General features: G+C 40.5%; 1 protein-coding gene across 1 annotated transcript in view; it reads right to left on the bottom strand.

Moving 5' to 3' along the window:
- Window positions 1-18,581, bottom strand: part of TRIO (trio Rho guanine nucleotide exchange factor) — a 964,000-nt gene that overhangs the window by 617,218 nt on the left and 328,201 nt on the right. The window contains exons 5-6 of the mRNA XM_029590045.1: window positions 13,460-13,972; window positions 701-823 (exon numbers count right to left, since the gene is read on the bottom strand). Coding sequence (XP_029445905.1) covers window positions 701-823; window positions 13,460-13,972 — 636 coding nt within the window. The remainder of the gene's footprint in view (window positions 1-700; window positions 824-13,459; window positions 13,973-18,581) is intronic.

Raw genomic sequence — 18,581 nt, 5'->3', positions numbered from 1 at the left:
TACTAAGCAAAAATATTGCGAGTCTTTATTTAATCAAGCAGTGTAATCTAAATCAGTGTTTTGCAACCCTCTCCTGGAGGTACATCTAGCCAGTCAGGTTTTCAGAATTGCCACAATGAAAATGCATGAGTGTATGCAAATCTATTTCATGCATATTCATTACAGATATACTGAAAACCAAACTGGTTAGGTGTGCCTCTAGGAGAAGGTTGGAAAATATTGATCTAGTCCACTAATAATAAGAGTACGTTCTCAGAGCTCATGGGCTCTAATAATATTGGACAGGCAGGCTTCTACATTAAGGATGTTTGTTGGTTTTTTTTTAAACAATTCTTGGCCAATATGTCAGTTCACTGTACACAGTGGGGCTTGAGTGCAAACATTCTCTCAGCTTGTCTACACAATGACAGTCTTATACCTCAAAAGCTTTTTATCATGTGATAGAAATGTTTATGTTTTACTTTAAAAAAAAAACCAAAAACTTAATATAGCGCTTTTTCACATAAAATGATATATCAGAGTGGATATATAAGAGAAATGGAATTTCTGGATATCTGCCGCTAAGGGTGAATAACTGTACCTGCCAACTTTTCTCACAATCCTACTACTGCCAAGCCTCTGCTCCATTAATACTGCTAACAGCACTGCTGCACGAGATAACATGAAATGAATGAGCATGGCGCCTCGCCCTCTGGCTTACCATACAGTTCATGGCAAAGTGACTGTGCTGTGTCTGAAGCTCCATGGCATGAGGGTGGCTGGTGCCGATCTCCGTGTAGCTCGTTAAAAACAAGCCTTTGTTGTGTGTGATCCAGTCGAACATCTGTAGAAAGCAAAGACAACACAGGCTGAGTCCTGATCGTATGAAAACACATATACCTGGGGTAAAACTCTCTAAAAATCAACAAAATAAGGGTGAAAGGGATCTTCAGAGAACTGAATATTGATAAGAATACTAGCAAGGTAGAGACAAGTTCAAAGAACGGCCATCAATATGGCATTTGCACTGCAATAGAAACCATAGAGAGAGAAACTGAAGGAACTAAAGTTGTACCTGTAAGAGAGAAGAGAGACAGGAAACATGACAAACATTCAGATGTCTAGCAGGCTTCAATTAAGTTCCAGAAGGTAACATTTTCCATGGATGGAAAAGGTCAAGCACAAGTGGTCTTCATATGAAGCTGAAGGCAGGCCCTGAAGGGTTTTAGTAAGATTGTAAGATTCTCCATCTTTATGTTTAAATTGTCAAAAACTTAAATTAAAATAAAATTGAGCCACATGACCTGGAAGCAACTGTGTTATTTTACATCTCATCGATTATTTGGATATTACAATACTTTACGAGTACATGAATATCTCAACCAATGTCCCCAATAATTTCAAGGGCATCCAAACTGCATTGTATGAACCAAATAAAGTATTCCAGTTTTATCCTGACGCTGTATGTGTCACATAGGTAAAAAAAATGGAACCTAAATGTTGTGTTATTCCTCCAACCAGAATATAAGCAGATCATCAGCTTTTATTCATCATACATTGATTTTCCACAGGTAATTTACATATTTAGTATAAATGCAAACAACACACTACATTAGCACTTATACTACACTGAAGAACATAGCAAACAGTCAGCTGTCAAGCAGAGTGATAAAGGAGGGCATGCCTCACAGATAATGCTGAAATGTCGCCAATAAAGCATAGGTGAAATACTTCAGTTCAAGATGCTGCAACCTCAACCATCACACCCCTTATTCGTCCTAAATCCCACACAGCCAACACCAATTTTTTCCTGTCCGATAAAGCTGACATCTCCCTCCTCTTACTGTATGCACCCTTGACCCCCATTCCCTCCCAACCTCCTCTGTGCCCTTTATTGTCCATGTTCCTATCAACCAATTCATCATCTCCTTCTCTTCAGACTTCAAACATACCCTTGTCATCCAAACCTCTGAAAGCCCTTCCTGATCTCATCCTATCATCCAGTCTCCCACTGTACACGTATCTCCAAATGCCTTGACTCGGTCATCGATCCCTGTGTACTCAGCTTCTTTTCCTCTCTCTCTTCTTGGCCATTTTCAATCTGCCTTCCACACTGCCCATGCCGCTGAGACAGGCCTGGCTTAAATATTACATTTTACCTGGCTAAATCAAGAGACCATTTTTAATGCTCATTTTCCTTGACTTCACTGCTGCTCTTTGACACTGTTTACCTATACTTTTACTTCTTAGCAAGCTTTCTTGGGATTGCTCAGTTCTCGCTTGATTCATCTCCTAGCTCACAAATTGCTCCAGGTCTCTCTTCCTTATAGGGTTTAGGTTTTTTTTTATTTAATGTTTTGTTTTTTGGTTTTTTTTAACAGTTGTTTAGGCTGAAAAAAGGTGAGGGGGCCATCAAGTCCAATCATTTTCTACCGGCCTAACTCATCCTGATCCCAAAATCCCTGGATATATACTTTTCCTAGGCTAAAGCTTTATCAATCATAATGGCCAACAGCTTTTATTTCCTACAAAACGCATCCAGATAACTTCTGAATTTATCTTTGACTTTACATCCTCCCATCCATGGAAGTCACTCTGGACTCAGTTCAAAGCTGCTTCTTTTTCATTTTACACACTCTCCATGGGTACATCATCCAATCATCTGAACTGAAATATCAGCTCCATGCTGCTCACACCCAAATCTATCATCATATCTCAAATCATTTATTTATTTACACAGGCTTATTATACGCCTCGTCTGACAATTTATTCAGTGCGGATTACACTAAAATAACAGTCATAAAATTAGCAATTAAAAGTTAGCTAAACAAATCAAATAAAATACAAACATACACCAATTAACATCAGGACTGACTCTCATATGCTTCACTGTATAAAAAAAAAGCTTTCATCTTCTTTCTGAAGGCTTCAATGTCCTTCTCTGTCCGCAACTCTGGAGATAAATTCCAAAGCACTGGTGCACAGCATGAGAAAGCCCGTGCCAGAGTACTCTGCAGCCTGGCATCTTTAATTGAAGGCACTACTAAATACATTTGTCCCTCCAGAACGAAGTGTTCTTTCTGGATCAGACATCCGCAGTCATTCCAACAGGACATATTGATTTTCCCCAAACAGAAACTTATGCACCCAAATTCAAATTTTAAACCTAACCCGCACTTCCAATTTGAAGCCAATGCAGGATCCGTAATACTGGAGTCGTATATGCTCTCTCCGCCTTGGCTCCTGTCTGCAACCCAGCTGCAGAATGCTGAATCGTCTATGAGATTCTTGGGTAGTTCCCTGGTAAACCTCTCTATATTCTGTCACAATAATCTAGTGCCCACTGAACAAAGACTGCAGCATCGTTCCGTTTTCTATCTTTTGCAGCCTCTTTCATGGTTATCCCTTCGCTGACTCAAACACAAGCAGCTCATTTTAGCCCACGCTTTTCTTTTCCTGCTGCCCTTTTCTTCATAACTGCACACACACACCACCATTATCCTTTTTTTTTTTTTTTATAATTAAAAGTTTTTTTATTATGTCAACCATAACAAGTGATAAATCATACATGATTCAACCAGAAATGTACAAAAGAAACAAATCACAGGAACATAGTACAACGGCATCTTTCATACCCAGAGTAAATTCCCGTAGAGGAAATTATAGGAACATAAGCTATAGAATGATTCACACATTATCCTAACATCGAACAACTTTTGTTTTCATCCGAAACCCCCCCCCCCTTGCCTCCCGCAAAAACATCTAGTATTAAGGAGGCAGATAGTAAAGTGTAAGTATATATTAGGTATTATTTATTTATTTGTTTATTTAAATTCTTTTAATATACCGATGCTCAAGACCAGGTCTTATCGTACCGGTTTACAGTAAACAAGGGGTAACCAGTTAACAGAGCAAACAACAACAAAAGTTACATTATAACAGGGAATCTAGAACTAGGCTGTTAGAGAGAAAATAGGTTAAACAAATTCTAACACATTTTAGAAGTTACGTTAAACAAATTCTAACTGGAGGGAAAGGGCAAAAGGAGGAGAGGGTGCTTACAGGATAAGAATTATGTACGATTTTATCTAGTATGTATGCAAAATTAAGCATATTTACAAATTTACATAGAGAATATGAAATTAAGCAAGTTATAAGATAGTGCAATTGGTTGGGCAACATTAAGAAGGTATTAACACTGCGGTTAACACTGCAATCAAGACAGTATCTATACCTAATTGCACAAAGGTCCCGTGGTCAGATCACTATCTCATAACTACTTCATTCTCTATAAAAGATACCAACCCGGCTTACATTCCTTTGCCCTCCTTCAATTACAGGAAAACCTGCTCCCCAGAAGACCTTAATAATCACCTATCTCCACTACTCCACCAACTGGACCTGACAGATCCGAACGCAGCACTTCGATCATGGAACACAATCACCGAAACTATAGCCAACAAACTATGCCCTCTTATTACAAAAAAACCACACCAGAATTCCTCCAAAAGACAGCCATGGTTCTCAGCAGAATTAAGAAAGCTCAAACTCCAACTAAGACAAAACGAGGCTAAATGGCGCAAAAACCCAGGAACCAACACCCTTTCAATCTACAAAGCATCTCTGCATCAATACAAATCAAGCACCCTAAGATCCAAGAGGGACTACTACGCCTCAAAGATACACGACCTTGTTTTCGATGCCAAAGCCCTCTTCAGCTATGTAGCCAACCTCACACAAGTTAAACAACCTGAGATCTCACATGACCAAGCTCAATCAAAAGCAGAAAAACTAGCTCTTTTCTTCAACAATAAAATCAATACTCTCCTATCGCAGCTCCCCACGAACCCCACTGTTCCACTAACCACTCCTCAACCCTCACTCAACTACACTCGTTTAGAAGAACTCGACACAACTTCATCCGCTGAGATCCAAGGAATCCTAAGGAAAATGAAACCATCCTCTCATCCTTCGGATCACATCCCAGCCAAACTACTACTAGCAATTCCAGAATCTATCTCCAAAACCCTGGCAGACATCATAAATTGCTCCCTCACACAAGGACTCTACCCGGACAACCTCAAACTTGCCTCACTCAAACCCCTTCTCAAAAAACCAAATCTCGACCCAAACGATCCTAAAAATTTCAGACAGATAGCTAACCTCCCATTCATAGCCAAGATAATGGAAAAATTGGTAAATTCACGACTCTCAAACCACATTGAAGACAACAACCTTCTATTTCCATCACAATACGGATTCCGTAAAACCTTAAGCACGGAAGCCCTCCTCATCTCTATGACTGACTACATCATCCTAGGCTTAGACAAAGGACAAGCCTTCCTTCTGATACTACTTGACCTCTCGTCTGCATTTGATACGGTCAATCACTCCCTTCTCATCAACCAATTATCAGCCATAGGTATCTCAGGCACTGCCCTATCATGGTTCAGAACCTTCCTCAGCAATAGAGGTTATAAGGTCAAAATTCATAATAAAGAATCCTCTCTACACCCCGCAGCAGTAGGAGTCCCTCAGGGTTCATCCCTGTCTCCTACCTTGTTTAATATTTATCTGTTACCCTTATGTAAACTTCTCACTGACCTCAATCTCAAACATTTTCTATACGCCGACGATATTCAGGTACTGATCCCCATCGAAGAATCGCTCGCAAAAACTCTGTTGTACTGGGAATCCTGCCTCCAAAATATCAAACAACTGCTTACAAGTCTCAACCTGATAATAAATTCATCAAAAACGGAACTTCTACTCATCACTCCTGAAAACAGTTCCATCACATACACTCATCCTATCGTACCAAGCACTACACAAGTGAGAGATCTTGGAGTTCAAATTGACAATCACCTAAACCTGAAAGCCAACATCAACAAAACCACCAGAGACTGCTTTTATAAGCTCCAAGTGCTGAAAAGAACACGACCTCTCTTCCACACACATGACTTCAGAACGATCCTACAATCAATCATTTTCGCAAAGCTGGACTATTGTAACACCATCATGCTTGGTCTCCCTTCATCACATACCAAACCATTACAAATGGTACAAAATGCCTCCGCCCGTATACTCACCAACACCAGAAGAAGAGAACACATAACACCAATCTTGATGGACCTCCATTGGCTGCCCATCCACTTCAGAATAATCTACAAGGCCATTCTCACCATTTTCAAAAACATCCATCAATTAGCCCCAATCGATCTCCATATTCCTCTCCGATTACACCATTCCACAAGACCGACAAGAGATGCTTACAAAGGATCACTTCAAGTACCTCCAGCCAAGACTACCAGACACATCACGCTTAGAGATCGGGCATTCTCCACAGCCGGTCCAACATTATGGAACTCCATTCCCCCCGATCTTAGAATGGAACCCAACATTTCAACATTCAAGAAAAGACTCAAAACGTGGCTGTTCACACAGGCCTTCCCTAACTCCAACTCCATCTAACTCCATCCAACTCCATCTAACTCCCTTCATGCAACAAGCTCCGCTAGCATTAGCGTTAATAGCCACCTTTCACAATGTTATTTATACTTGTATATAACTATCTGATCTTCATTTCCTCTCTCATTCCAAGTTATTGTTTTCCTTGTTATATGTAACTGCTTTTCTGCACTATTGTTTAAATGGTAAAGTTTATTATAATTTCACCCCTGTTTCTTGTGAACCAGCATGATGGGACCACAGTCTTGAATGTTGGTATATAAAAAACTTAAATAAATAAAATAAAATAAAAAATGACCTGAATGCTCTGTCAAGAAAATCCTAACAGGTAAGTTAGGCTGTTACCTGTGCATGAGTACACAATTCCTGAGAAGACAGCCATATTTGATAAGGTTGCCATGTATTTTCAAAGCGGGATATACTCTTATTTTTACAAGCTGTGATTTTTGATAATAAATACATTTTATGCACCTTTTGTTGTATGTCTGCTTTTGTGAGCACTCTTGGGGACTTCCACATTCACGCAATCTCACAGCGACTGGCAGTAAAGATATAGTGGGCTAAACGATTGTGGTTGGCCGTAATCTCTGGAATATTTATGCCTAAAAGGACCTGCGCAGGTAACAGTGAGATTAACCCCGGTATCAAGTCTCTCATCCAGTGAAACATCTCCTGCCAGACTGAAGCATTGGACAAGCCCACCACATGTGAAGATAAGTTCCCACGTCCATGCATTCCCGCCAGCAGTTATCAGAAAAATGTGGTGTGAAGTTATGTAATTGGTAAGGACAGACATACCAATGATATAGCAATTTATATGAATTTTCTATGAGAGAAGCAGCAATATATCCTCTGGAAGACAGTCTTCCATTCCCGGGAAGTCCAAGTTACCTGAAGATCCCTCTCCCACCCTTCTGAAAGGCATGAAGAGACCCTTCCTGGATAGATAATGAGTGATATATCAGGGAAATTACTTTAGTACAGCTGTTAGCCTTCTCACAAATCTTCTCGAAGTCTGACTGTCCTAAATTGAGATGTAGGGCAAACATATGAGTTTTTGCGAAGAGGGCTAATTGTGCGTAGGGGTATGCAGCTGATGCTGGTAAGTCGTAGGCCTGTTGCAAATCTGAAAAAGAACGCATATTAAGTAGGCCCCAGATATGTCTCCATGTCCTTATTCCCTGCCTCTTCCACACTCTAAAAGCCTGACTCTCAAAACCAGAGCGGAACGCTTTGTTAGCGTATAAACTAGTACTGGCATGATATTCCCTCCTGCCCAGCAGTCTAGTTCCATGCGTATGCCACATCTGTAACAAAAGGAGCATGGAAGGGGGAAGGACCGAACAAGGTTCTACCAGCCAGGTCTTCCTAGGCTGCCATAAAAGAGTACTAAGTGATACCTTCTCTAGCAATTCTTGAGGGATCAGCACCCATTGTTTAGGTAGTCTGGTGATATGCCAATCGACCAGCTTTTTAAACTGGGCGGCCCAGTAATAGCGAGAGATATTCGGGACGTTAAGACCCCCTTGTGTTTTAGGTTGGGTAAGAACCCACCTTGTCACTCTAGGCCTACGTCCTGCCCATATGAAAGTCATACATTTCTTTTGCCATTGCTTCAAGAGTGGAGCTGGGATCAAAATAGGCAATGCCTGGAATAGGTATAAAAGCTTCGGCAAGATATTCATTTTAAAGATAGCCATTCTACCCATCCATGAAATGTGGTAGCGGCTCCATTCTTCCATGTCCTTAGAAATTTTGTGCCATAGAGGAATATAATTTAAATTTAGTAAATTCTGAGTAGCGCTGAGCTGAATTCCTAGGTACTTAATCTGCAATTTTGCCTACTTAAATTGAAATAACCCTTGTAGGCAAATGGCCTCTCTGGGGGAAACATTAATATTTATTTATTATTTATTTATTTATTTAGAAACTTTTATATACCGGTATTAGTGGGGACATCATACCGGTTTACATTCGAACAAAAAGGTTTGAAAGTACATGTTAACAAGGGAAGATGAACTGGGAGGGGGGTTAACCAAGGACAGCGTGGAAGATATAGATTAACAAAACAAGAGAAGATTAACAACATTATTTATTCCTTAATATAAGGGGTGAATGGTCACCAAGAGGTGCATGGGATGATGGGATGGAGGGCTCTACTCTGGATAGGCTTGTTTGAACTGTAGTGTTTTTAGTTTCTTTTTGAATTTGATCACACATGGTTCAAGGCGCATATGATAGGGCAAGGAGTTCCAGAGAGCGGGGCCAGCAATAGAGAGGGCCCAGTTTACTCTGAAACCTGAGACTCAACTAAATGCTTCCATTTCCTTGGTCATATGCGTAAGTGAGTTCTCTGGATCCGTGAGTGTAAGCAGAATATCATCGGCATATAAAGAGAGTTTAGTGGAGATCCTTCCCACAGTCAACCCAGTGATGGCAGCATTGCGTCTGACGTTGATTGCAAAGGACTCAAGAAAGAGAGCGAAAAGCAACGATGACAATGGGCAACCCTGTCTAGTCCCTCTGCCCACAAGAAAGGTAGGGGAGTAGCCCCCTTTTATCTTAAGGCATGCCCTAGGGGAACTATACAGGTGACGGAGCCACTGTAGATATGGGGCCCCAAATCCCATATTTTCCATGGTATGAAAAAGATAAGGCCAGTGCACTATATCAAATGCCTTTTCGGCATCAATTGATAAGGCTAGAGAGGGAAGGTTGTGCTTTTACGCATACCAAATATTATCCAGAATCTTGTGGACATTGTCAGCTGTAGCCTTCCCTGGAATAAAACCCGCCTGGTCGTTATGAACCAACTGTGCTATAAAACAATTCAACCAGTTGGCAAGAATTTTAGCTAATAATTTAACGTCAATGTTCAGGAGGGATATGGGTCTATAAGAACCGCATACTGTCGGAGCCTGCCCAGGCTTTACCAGAATTGTAATCCCAGCTGTATTGGCTTGTGAGGATAAGACAGTCCCCGTTCTTACAGAGTTAAATAATTTTAAGAGTGTGGGCATTAGTGCAGTAGAAAATTGTTTATAAAACCTCGGCGTATACCCATCTAAACCGGGGGATTTTCCAGATTTTAGATTTAATTGCTTCTTGAAGTTCTTCTTCCGTAATATCTTTATCCAAAAATTGCCTCTGAGAAGTTGTTAAGACAGGTAAGCGGTAATAGCTTCTGCCTGTATGGCTGGATCCCTGCTGTATAAGTGAGTATAGAATTGATGGAATCTGTGTCTAATTGAGGTATTATCTGTTAAAATCCGCCCCACTGAATCTTTAACTTTAGTGATAGTGGCTTGGGCCTGTCGACGTTTGAGGGTTTGGGCCAAGTATCTTCCCGCTTTGTTTCCCCCCTCGAAAAACTTCTGTTGAGCCAATTCTAAGTAATGCGCAATCTGCGCTGAGTCCAGTGCCACGAGCTTGTCCCTTACTTCCTGAAGAGCTTTCTTAAGTGAAGAGCGAGCCGTATCGTGCATATGGGATCTTTCAAGCTGATGTAGGGTAGCCATTAGACGTTGCCTTTCCTTTTCCCTCTGTTTTTTTTTAACAAAAGTGGCCCTGGCAATAAAGGATCCCCGCAATACACTTTTCAGGCATTCCCAAATAGTCCCGGGATTAATATCTCCAGTATCATTAAGATGGATATATTCTTGGATTTCCCTTACTATCTGTTTTTGAAAATCACTATCCTCCAAAAGGGAATCGTTAAGCCCCCAATAATGGTGCCCCACATCATAATTGTGTAAGTGCAATTGAAACCAGATGGGGGCATGGTCAGACCAAACTATGGGTTCAATATCCGTAGCTCGAACCATAGTAATTCTAGTTTTATCTAAGAAAAAACATATCTAAGCGAGAATAGCAATTATGAGGATGTGAGAAGTATGAGTAACAGCGTGAAGTAGGAAAACGAGATCGCCATACATCCACCCCCACTATCAAAGTGATAATGCTTTTAAGAGCCTTTCTAGCAAGGACAGAGTCCAAGCTGGTCCCTGTAGAGTTGTCCAGATGCGGATTGAGCGTCAAGTTAAAGTCTCCACCAAGGACTACACTCCCCACCACCTTATCAGCTATACACCATTATCCTTCTAACCGTTCATATTTTTCCCTCATCTTCAGCTCTGTATTAACTCCCTAACCAAGCCTTGCAGCCTTTTCGCCAGAACACAGCAAAACTCAATCTTCTCCTCTTCTGAGACTAGACAACCAACACCCGAATCCACACCTTGTCCATCTCCCACCAAAACTAGCATAACCTTCTCTCCAGGCTTTCGAACCTTCCTCATTGCACCTTTGCTGCTGAAATCTGAATGAATAACAATTCATGAAGTCATTCTCTCACATTGTTTGTGCCTCCTACCCCAGGATTCTCATCTGCTTCAGGCATCTCTTTTCTGTGTCCCTTCAATCCTCAACCCCCTTCAGTGATTCAACCCTGGTTTCACTTATTCTACCACCCTAAGGTCAGCACAGGGCCTTCCATCTTTTGGTCCTCTTTGTCTCCAAGCCTTGTCCTGCACCATTTGTAAACCTTGGGAACTTGTTCTCTCTTGCAGTGCACCAGGCTCTATCTCTGCCTTCACAATCTTGCTTAAAGACATTTTTTTCCACTGTAGATGTTAAGGCTGCTAATCTCTATTAATCCCACCATCTCCCCTTGTATCTACCACTAAGTAATCCCCTGACCGAAAGTTCTTTTTAAGAAAGCTTTCACGTCAATGCTAATATCTCCCGTGTATCAACTCTTCTTCCCACTAAGATTCTGAGATCTTCTGGGCAGGGCTGACCCCCATCTGACTAATTTTCATCTGCATTTAACTTGTACAGTTCTGTACTACATTTTCAACAACAGACAGAAAATTTAACAATGAGAAATATAATCAAGATGTTAAAACTCTGAAGAGGAGAATTTAAATATCCACACTAGGGCTGACTCCAAAAGCTATCTAGGACAGTCCTTGATCAGGGGATTTTTCTCACAAGTGAGGATTTTAGGATCACAATCTCAAGCTTTCAAAAAAGAAAGTAGCAAAGTGGGATTGGTTGCTTAAATTGCTTCTATACAAAACAAGGCGATACCTTTTTATTGGACTAATCCATTTCTTGACTAGCTTCCAGAAACTAACATGCCGATACAAAGGTATCACCTTATATATTTTTTGTTGACCTTAATTTAAATAGATAATAATAGTATTTCCATGCATTCAAATGGACTAACACGACAATCATACTACTTCGCTCAAATTCTATGGTCTAAGAAGCATAAAGGAATTATTGTTTTTACCCCACCGCACTGTTATCTCTTTGCAGCCCAAGAAAGTGAACATTGTTCCCATATACATTACAGATTTCCAAGTTCTTTACACATCACACAGACTATATAGATCATTGGGTTTCAAGGTCCACCCTATGTTGTTACCTTCTCAGACTACACAATTAGTAAACACTATTCTCATATACACACCAGATGAGCACCAACATAGAAAGTGATTTCCATAGCAGAAGATGGAATTCACAGGTAGACAAGGTGTCGGCAAAGACAGAATGATGCTTGGGTGCATAGGGTGAGGAATAGCCAGCAAGAAAAAGTAGGTGATAGTGCCTCTGTGTAAGACCCTGGTGAGACCTCATTTGGAGTACTATGTACAATTCTGGAGATCATACTTTCAAAAAGGAGATAAACAGGATAGAGTCTGTCCAAAGGGCGGCTACTAAAATGGTAAATAACTGTCTTCACAATAAAGGATACTGAAATAGACAAAGATTTAAACATGTACACCCCGGAAGAAAGGCGAGATATGGCAGACGTTTAAATACTTCCAAGGAATAAATGCACCGAGTCGGGGCCTCTTTAAACAGAAAGGAGGCTCTGGATCAAGGGGGTCATGGAATGAGAGTAAAAGGGAGTAAAATTCAGGACTAATCTAAGGAAATATTTCTTTACAGAAAGAGTGGTGGCTACATAGAACAGCCTCCCTGAGGACGGTATCAGAATTCAACAGAGCATGGCACAAGCACAAAGGATCCCTGAGGGTGAAGAAGGGATTATAAAACTAAGTGAGAGATGTGGATGAGCGGGCTGGATGGGTTGTATAGTCTTTACCTGCTGTCATATTCTATTTTTCAATGTGACTGTAAGCAGGGGAGTTTGACTCAAGGCACTATACATTAACAAAGCACAGTTTTGTCCCAAATAAACATGCAAGCATTGGCCACATAAACAGGTTTCTCTGAAGTCTAACTTGCAATATTGCCAGCTTGCTGCAAGTCTTCCTGCCACCTTGGGACCCAAGTTTCTCTTAAATGGGAAAGGGAATCGAGGAAGGTATTTAAGAGTGCTTTCAACATGGCTGCACTTTTATTTGTTTCTTTCAGAAATAATTTCTACATACAGTTACTTCCCATTAATGGATTTCTATACTTTCCCTCCACAGTTAAGCACAATGTTTGGAACTATATTCAACCTCATCACAATATGGAAGAATGGTCAGAAAATCATTTCTGAATCCTGTGCCATTGATCTAGAATGAGATTGAATTCAATGCTGGAAATAATATATAGCTGCTTTACTGAATTACAGGAAAAACGACTGACAAGGGCTCCTTGAACTCATATTTACCTCACTCACAAAGCAATCCTCCTGTGTAAATTCAGGCAAATAAATCTAGTACTGGGACATTCTGCACCAACAAAGCACACATTCACTTAATACCAGCAATCAACCACCTCTGGAATAGCGGCTTTTTTGTGGCCTTAACATAAAGTACTCTAAACTACAGGCTTGTCAGTTACAATCAGTCAAGTTCATTCATCATTTAAAAAAAAAAAAAAACACTGAAAAGCCCAGAAATCTCGTAAAATGATATCACACCATTCAAACATTTACATAAGCGTAATTCCTGACTTTATTCCCTAAACCATTTGATTGCTTTTATGTTTTAGCCTGTCAAGAGGACGGTCTAACCTCAAGTCTAATTATTCCTTTTCTTTTTTTTTTTACCTTTTCAGCATCCTGCTCATACAGCCTGAGCTGAAAGCATTGGTCCAGTTTCAACTTCCGCACATGCCACATCTGATGCAGATGCTGTCTCGTTGAATGTAGCCTGTCCAGCATAGTAGATACTTTGGGTAAAAGGTTCTGCAGGTCAGCGTTTCCTGACCCAGAGTTCTTTTTAGGAAAGCTTTCACTGCCCTGTATCTGCTGCAGCAGCTTCTGACCCTCCAAATCTAAGTCTTCAATGGGAGCTTTGATGACCTTCTTCTTGAGCTGAGAGTGCTCCTCAATCATATTGCGGGCACCATCCAAGTCCTGAGGCAGCTCCTTCTTTGCAAGTATCTCCTGCAGCTCCTCCAGCCGGTTCAACATGTGGGTAGCATTGCTGATGAAGTCCTCAAAGGCCACTCTGATTTCTATCCACTCCTCATGGTTGTACTCCAAGCAGCCCTCAAACTCGGGAGTTAGCTGAGAAGGGTCAACTACTTTGGTAAGGCCTTCTAGAGACACCATACTGGTCTAGGAAAGAAAACAGAAGTAGCAAAAATATGTGACTGCTGTATTTTGGGAAATATTTAAGCTAGAGATTAGTTATTTTTGATACATTATGATCATGCCATTTAATAAAATAAATAAATAAATACATAAATAAACCCAAACCTCCACTTAGGAAGTTTTGGGATTATACACCATGATTTGACTGATTTGTAAAAATAGGGATAAAATCTTTATCCCTTTTTTTAATTTCTTGTACATTTATTGCTTGGGAAAGGTTAGCTGATTAAAGTTCTCCATTTATCCACAGAACAGATACAGTAAAGGCAGTGGGCATACAACAAATTAATTGATTAAACAGACAAATTAAATAGGGCAATATCTTTTATTTTTCACTTTTAAGAGAAACAGCAGCTATTTCCCCATTTATTATTACAATACCAGAAAGACATTCAACAGCAGCAGTAATGGCTGAACGATTGTCAAATGACAATTAAACACAGCAACTAAACAATCATTTACTCATCACGTTCAAACACAGACGCTTTGACTGCCTTTTTCTGTTTTGCATCAACACAGCAGATTGGACAAGCATGCACACTTATATAAGCAGATCATCAAAAGTCTGTAATTTCCCTATTTCATGTTGCCTCTTTCTTTTGAAGCTGGTGGCATTACTTGAATGACAACTGACCTCATGTGGCTGAAAAAATTTATTGGTGGCCGAAAAGATACTGGTGCTGCTTTCTACAATTCACTGTTTGCATAGGTCAGCATGCACATGCTTCCAAAGAGAAGCCATCTACATGCGATGGATGCACAGTACCCATAGCAAAGCAAGACTGATCCAACTTTGCTACTTCACCTCAAAGATGCACTCATTTTACTTCCCTCCCACCTCCATCACATGGTTAGATAGTCATTTACAAAGCAAGTTTGCTTATTGTAAAGTTTTCTACGTAAACAGCAGGATGAATTAGCTATGACATGTGGGTGACATTATCCAACTTTGCCGAATGGACCCTTCTCTTAGCTCATAGAGCTTTTGCTCTACTGAGCATGTGAAGGAATTTCTGCATGGGCACCACCTTGCGAGCCCCAAGGCAATATTAGAGTGAAGTATAGGTATGAAATAGACTCTCCCAGAGAGGAAGATGAGTATTTAGCACGGCTAGCTCATTCTGCATCATTTATGGTACGCAAACTTGCTTTCTCTGTCAATAAGAAGGGCTGGATTAGCCATGACGCATGGTGGGGAGGGGGGTCCCACGCTGAGGGTTGCAGCAGAGCATTTACTGAATAAACAACCCAGACCCCAGACGATGGACAGTGGACTTCTGGGAAAACAGGTTACGCAAAACTACTTGCCCAAATTTACTGTCACTTTCTGATAAACTCTCCAGACAGCAATGGGACACGAAGGTTTGCACCAATGACCAAGTTGCAGCTTTACAGATATCTTCAATAGGTACTGCACTCATATGGGACTCTGATGCAGCCATGGCTCTCACCTGATGAGTCTTGACAGAGTTTCTGTTCTGGATGTTTCCTAAAGTATAACAATGTGCAATGCAGTCTATGAGCCAATTGGACAATGTACATTTGGCTACTGCTATTCCCATTCGATTAAGATCGTAAGAGATAAATAGCTAGAGGACTGAATGTGGCTGGATTCTTTTCCTGTAGTAAGCCAAGACTCTTTTACATGTGATTGTGGCCTCGGAAAGAAAGTAGGTAAGATGATGGCTTCATTAATATGAAAGTCAATATCATTTTTTGCAAAACCTTTAGGTGTTTGTAGAGCACCATTCTCTTATGAAAGAATTGCATATAAAGAGAGTATTAACTAAAGCCTGGAGTTCACAGAATCTTCAAGCTGATGTGATTGCGACTAGGAATAATACTTCCCATTTGAGAAATTGTAGAGAGACCAACTCTAATATTTCAAACAGAAGCTTTATTAGTTGTGCCAGAACCACATTCAACAGAGGTTTGACAATTGGAGATTTGGTATGCCACAAGCCTTTTATGAACTTTAATACCAGCAGATGAGTGGAGGTTGGCCTATCCTCAATCTGAAAGTAGTAGGCCACTTGGCACTGATGTGAACTCTCATTGATAAAGTGCTGACACCTGAAGACAACAGAGAGAGTAAATACTTAAGTAGGTTTTTTGGTTCATACGCAAATATGTCTGAAGAAGTCAGAAGACACCAAGATGAGAACCTGTTCCATTTTAATCCATAAACTCTTCTAAGTAAGATGGCTTCCCGGCAGACACTCAACCTCATTGGGAAAGGAAAAGTGTGCTATAAACTAGTGTTCAACATCCACGCTGAGAGAGGGAAGATTCAGATGATATAGACGTCTTTCCTCTAGAGATAGTAAGGATAGATTTGCCCCAAGATGGATCAGAGGGGCACTGGACAGCTGTATTAGGTATGCAAATCAAATTTGTCTGGGCCTTGCTGGAGTAATAAGAATCAGTTGGGCCTAGTCCTTGAGAACCTTTTGCGCCATCCTAGCAATCAATTTAATTGGTAGAAAAACATACATGAGATCTGCACTCCACTTGAGCAGAAAAGATTCCTGAGCGGATCTGAGTTCATTAGGCAGAATGCAGCAAAATGTTTCCATTTTTCTGTTTTCCTTTGGTTTAAATTTCTTTATTTATATGCCTCTAAGTGGCTTGCATAAAAACATTCATAATAAAACATGATTAACACAAAGAATCAATGCTAAATATTAATAATGATACATTAAATTATGATTAAATTCAACTCTAAAATATTCAGCAATCAGCAAACAAATTTATCTTGGCTAGATAACCTTAAAAAGTTAAAATAGTAATAAAATAATAAGAACAGAGTTAAGAAAATATAGTTCAAATGGAACCTTGGTTGTCACATATCTTACAAATAGGCTTGCTAAAGAGGAGTCTTTAGCAGATTCTTGAAAGTTTTGGTACAAGGTATAGATCTCAGTTCATGTGGAAAACTATTCCACAAGACTGGAGAAGCCACTGTAAATGTACATTGGCAGATCTCTGACAAGCAAACTTGACATACAAAAGGCACTTCTAATAGATCCTTTTGTGAAGACTGTAGGGTTCTGCTGGGATTATAGCTCTTCACTGATGTGAAAAGGTCATTTGCTGGAAGACTCCATAGAACAGTCTGTTGGCAGTTGAGTGTTGAAGGAAGCACTCTTGGGCAAAATACATGCCGAGACGATCTGCTAATGTGTTGGAAATTCCTGGAAGGTAGGTTGCTTGCAGGACAGCTTAGTGTTTGCCTGCCCACTCCCATATCTTTATCACCTCCTGGCAGAGGATCCATGACCCTGTGCCACCATGTTTGTTCATGAAGAACATGGCTACCTGTTGTTGGTTTAAATGAGAAAGTTCTTCCCCTGGACTATTCACAGTTCTAGGAGGTTGATCTGAAATTGTCTATTAATGACCAAGTCCCTTGAGATTGGTAGGTGCCTACCTAGGCTCCACATCCTTTCGTGGAAACATTCATCACCAATGCTACTTTGTAAGGAAGCAGCTGAAATGTTACCTCATCTTGGAGAATTGTAGCCACTAGCAAAGTTCCCATTTTATACTTTGTGAGGCTTCCACTGAAATCATCAAGGGCTGAAATAATTGGTCCCATTAGGAGCAGAGGACTCATTATAAGTCGCATGGGTAGACAGGTTAGCAAAATATATGAATTGCTAACACTGTGTGACCCAGAACAGCTAGAATGTCTCTGGCTGATGGCTAATCTCTGTTCAACAGTCAATATATAAAAGTGTCCCGAATGTTTTCACCCAGTCTGACGGAAGAAAGGCTTTTTCTTCCAGGAAATCTATTAATGCTTCTATGAATTTTATTCTCTTTGGTGGAAACTAGAATCGATTTTTCAAAGTCTACTAATAAACCAAATGACTGTAGGAGATGAATCAACTTCTGTGGGAAGTGAGAAATGCTCCCTGAGAAGTTGAGTCACTAGTTAATCAACTAGTTAAGGGAAGATCTGGATGCCCTGAAGACAAAAGTGAGCTGCTACTTCAGCTAGGCATTTGGTAAAGGCCCTCTGTTCCACTGATAGTCTGAACAGGAGTACTCAGTACTGGGAATGGGAGGAGTCCACCACAAATGTTAGATAAAGTCAATGGGAGGGATGGATGGGGATATAAGAATGTGTCCTTCAAATCTAGGGTAAACATCCATTCCTCTTTCTAGATGAAAGGAAGAATTATATGAAGGGAGTTAATTTTGAATTAGTCTCAAAGCAGATTCTCGTTCAAGTTTTTTACATGCAAAATGGGTCTCAATCCCCCAGTTTTCTTGGGGATAAGGAAATAGCATGAGTAGAATATCTGACCAAGTTGCTGGAGTGAAGCAGGTTCTATCACTCATTGACAGAAAGGTGATTCCACTTCCAAACGGAGTTGTGCTGAATGAAACAGATCCAGATTGAATGTTGAACAATGATGGAGTGTGGGGAGATGGGAGAAACAGAAGCGGTATCCAGACTCCACCATTTTGAGTACCCAGTGGTCTTTAGTAACTAGCACCATTCATCTAGGTATGGCTGAATCCTCCCTCCTACCAAGGATAGCTGCTGGGTTTGTAAAGTGGTTAA

The sequence above is a fragment of the Rhinatrema bivittatum genome, chromosome 2 (assembly GCF_901001135.1).
Source record: "Rhinatrema bivittatum chromosome 2, aRhiBiv1.1, whole genome shotgun sequence".
Classification (NCBI taxonomy): domain Eukaryota; kingdom Metazoa; phylum Chordata; class Amphibia; order Gymnophiona; family Rhinatrematidae; genus Rhinatrema; species Rhinatrema bivittatum.
The sequence above is the reverse complement of the archived record's forward strand: the minus strand, read 5'-3'. Positions and strand labels throughout refer to the sequence as shown.